We start from the raw sequence: 3,544 nt of genomic DNA, 5'->3' as shown, positions 1-3,544 counted from the left end.
ACTGAAGATATTGAAGAATCACAATCTTGTATGTTTGTTTAGTTTTTTTAAGTCAAATAATTTAATTTCTCAAATTAAGTTACAGAGTTTAACGTTTAAAAAATTTAACATTATTTTTTTATTAATACGTTATAAGAAATTACGAAACGATAGCACAATAAGTAAAACTTTTTTTTTACAGATTTAGAGGAAAAAGAAACTCACAAATTAGATGAAGACACTTATATTGAATCACAATCTTTATTATTACCATCAAAAAGAAGTCGTACATCAAATACAGATACAGATTTAGGGTCAATTGATTACAACAAACAGGTCAAAAATGAAACTTATCTAAATGAATACAAACCAGCTGATACTGAAATAGATATTGATCTAAGACAACAAGAAGCAAAATCAACAATAACTGGCATGAAGGAAAAAAGAACAAGTGAAAGTGAGGCAGAAATACCAAGTGATAAAGAGGAAGGAAGAATAAGTGACGAGGAAGAAAGAACGAGTGAAAAGGATAAAGACATAACAAGTGATGAGGAAGAAAGAAACCAGAAGGAAAAAACAATATGTGTCGATTGTATTTATGAGAAAGATCTTGACAAAAGAAATTATTATTTTGGAAGTCTTTTGATTGGCGAGCTACAATTTTTGCCACCGTGCATGCGCTCCGAAGCCTATATAAATATACTCAAATATATTGATTCATTAAAACACAAACATCGTTACAAAACACAAAATTAAACATCGATACAAAACTGTAAGAATCATATTAAGTGTCGATATAACTGATTAACAACACGATACAGATTTTGGTTAACAGGATTATTGATTATGTTTATTGATTTATTATTGATTATGTTTATTGATTATTGTTTATGTGTATATTATATTTTTTTGTCTAGCTTGTTTATGTTACCCAAAGATGGCGCTAGAATCTTTTTTAGATCAAAATTGGTAGTTCAGAAGTTATCATGGCAATGGAAACACTTTATTCTGCCAGTCTAGAAATTTATACAATATTATAAAATAATAGTAAAGAACAGTAAAAGATGAGTATAAATAACTATTTTTAAACAATACTAACGCATCACACCGCTGATCTTAAATAGCGTCCAGCGCCATCCATAGAAAGGGAACTTTTGGAAAACCGTTCATTATTGATGGCATTAATTACAGGGTTGCCATGCTTTACTGATTATAAAAAATAAAAATATATTTAATTAATAAGTTTTGTGTTTTATAATATTTAGTAAACGTCAGAACTTTTAATAATCAAAAAAAGAAGTTAGTGCTTATTCATGTTATTTATCCAGTAACGTGTGATTTTGTTTGATAAAAAGAATTTCGTTGATATGTTCGCCACTTAAACGATTTCGGCGCTCTACTGCAATTTGCCCAGCCATTGAAAAAATTCTTTCGGCCGGCGTGGATGTTCCCGGTATGCACATATATTTTGATGCAATATTTTTTAAGCTGCTTCGATTAAAATGCCAGTATTCAATAGGACATTCTGATTTATCAATAATTGGTTTAGAAAGATACTGATTGATATCAACTATTGCATCTGCAGTAGCACTTGAGCTGGAGGAACGTGATTCTTGAAGATATGAAAGTAAATTCAGCTTTGCTTTTTTTGGTGGTGCTATTGCTTCGTTGGATGACCCTGGCTCTGCAGAATCTGATGGCGCTGATGCTTTTTTGTTTTGCGCTGATAAGTAAGAAGAATATTCTTTTTGAACAATATTCACTGCTCTTTCGACTTCTGAGCTGGTTTTAAAACCATATTTTTTAAGTTGGGGGTTCAGCATAGTGGAAACAATACATGGAGTACGTGTTTCGTACGGTTTGACCTTCGTTACAATATATTTTTTTATAGTTTCAAGAACAGTTTTAGTGGACTCTAATAACGGTTCTTTGTCCAACTGCGCAAAATGCATCAACATGCCTTTTATCAATGGTATTATCAAAGACAGGGTGGTGTATGTTTCACCCGATACAGTTTCTGTGCACACATCAATGGGCTCAAATACTTTAATCACTTCTGCAAGGAATGTGTATTCCTCATCGGTAAGATTATTTGGCGCTTTCGGGTTTTTATTTAAAGTGAGTGATACTTCATCTCTTATTTCACCAATTCTTTTTAACATTTGGAATGCACTATTCCATCTCGTCTCCACATGTTGTAAAGGTCTTAGTTGGCTCTTTTTGAGATCCTTTTGTAAACATTTTAATTGGTTTGAAGCCAGTGAGCTGTGTTTAAAATATGTCACGATAGCTTTACATTTATCAATTAATTCTTTTAATGCAGCACACTCCGGCTCCAAAAGAACGTGTTTGATGACCAAATTTAATGAATGGGCAAAACATGGCACATGTTTCAATTTCAATATTTCAGCAGCTTTAACCATTGTTTGAGCATTGTCTGTCACCATGGCCACAACTTTGCTGCGACACTGCCAGTCTTCTAATATTGACGCAATAACCTAAAACAAAATATAATAAAATATAACATTGATGCACACTGACAATATTTTAGACACTTTAGTTTAATACCAGCCCTACTGCACGAGTTGTGAAATACAATTACATCACACAAGAGAAAGTGCTTAAGGGGAAGTCCCCTAGTGGCGGACACTTAAGTTATTTAAACAATAAAAAAAACCTGTTTCGAAATTGACGCTTTTGTATATGCGCGACGAAATCTATTTTATTTTATTTATCAACAAAAACCTCTGCCGAAAAAGAAACAGTCTAACTAATAAATACGCAAAGTATACCTAAATGAGTGAAGGAATAAGTGAATGAGACAACATGCGCGAGGCGAATTCCCTGAGCTGAGCATCTATAGATCGTTTCGTGCCTCGTTTGCAATGTAATAAACGAAACAAGAGGCGCGTTTACATTGAATTTTAGAAGCGCGAAATTTAAAAAGTGTAGTTGTATCGGATATAAAAATATTGCCGATACCGATATATTGGCAAATCCAAAGTATCGCCGATATATCGGTATCGGATGCACCCCTAATCAAAAGTGTTATAACTTTTTATAAATATATGTATATTAATATAATCTGATACATATTGTTGACAAAATACCCCTTCTAATTATATTATAACTTTATGGTTAATTTACCGCTTCTACGCACGGTCTATAATCGGTACGGTTTATTTTCCCATATAAAGCGCAGGCGCAGCACCATGAAGCAAGAAAAGTAAAAAATATACTCACAGATGCTAAATTGTCCGCGTCATGATGTCCTTGTAACACTACTGCTTCTAGTAGCACAGATTCCAACCTCATTTTTAGTATAAAATGTGCTGTTACCGCAAGAATGGACTCGTTGCTAATCGACGTCCATGCATCCGTAGTAATTGCCAGATGTTCTACGTTCTTGAGAATATCTATCAACTTAATTTTATACCCAACGTGTAATTTTGGCAGAAGTTTGACGCTTAATGTTGTTCTTCCTGGTAATTCGTACCTCGCGTCCAAAGCATTTACAAACTCCTTTAAACCTTCGTGCTCAGATAAACGCAGAGGCTGCATATCA

At 33.4% G+C, this 3,544-nt stretch overlaps 1 protein-coding gene across 1 annotated transcript; it reads right to left on the bottom strand.

The window, feature by feature from the left end:
* Positions 1 to 244: 244 nt before the first annotated feature.
* On the bottom strand, positions 245 to 3,294 carry LOC126374601 (E3 SUMO-protein ligase ZBED1-like). The gene is made up of 2 exons (XM_050021291.1): positions 3,223 to 3,294; positions 245 to 2,477 (listed from the first exon to the last, which is right to left on the bottom strand). Exons 1-2 carry the CDS (start codon positions 3,292 to 3,294, stop codon positions 1,296 to 1,298), a joined length of 1,254 nt encoding a protein of 417 aa, XP_049877248.1. The 3' UTR covers positions 245 to 1,295.
* Between the last annotated feature and the right edge of the window lie 250 nt (positions 3,295 to 3,544).

Source organism: Pectinophora gossypiella, chromosome 17 (genome assembly GCF_024362695.1).
Source record: "Pectinophora gossypiella chromosome 17, ilPecGoss1.1, whole genome shotgun sequence".
Lineage (NCBI taxonomy): Eukaryota > Metazoa > Arthropoda > Insecta > Lepidoptera > Gelechiidae > Pectinophora > Pectinophora gossypiella.
The sequence above is the reverse complement of the archived record's forward strand: the minus strand, read 5'-3'. Positions and strand labels throughout refer to the sequence as shown.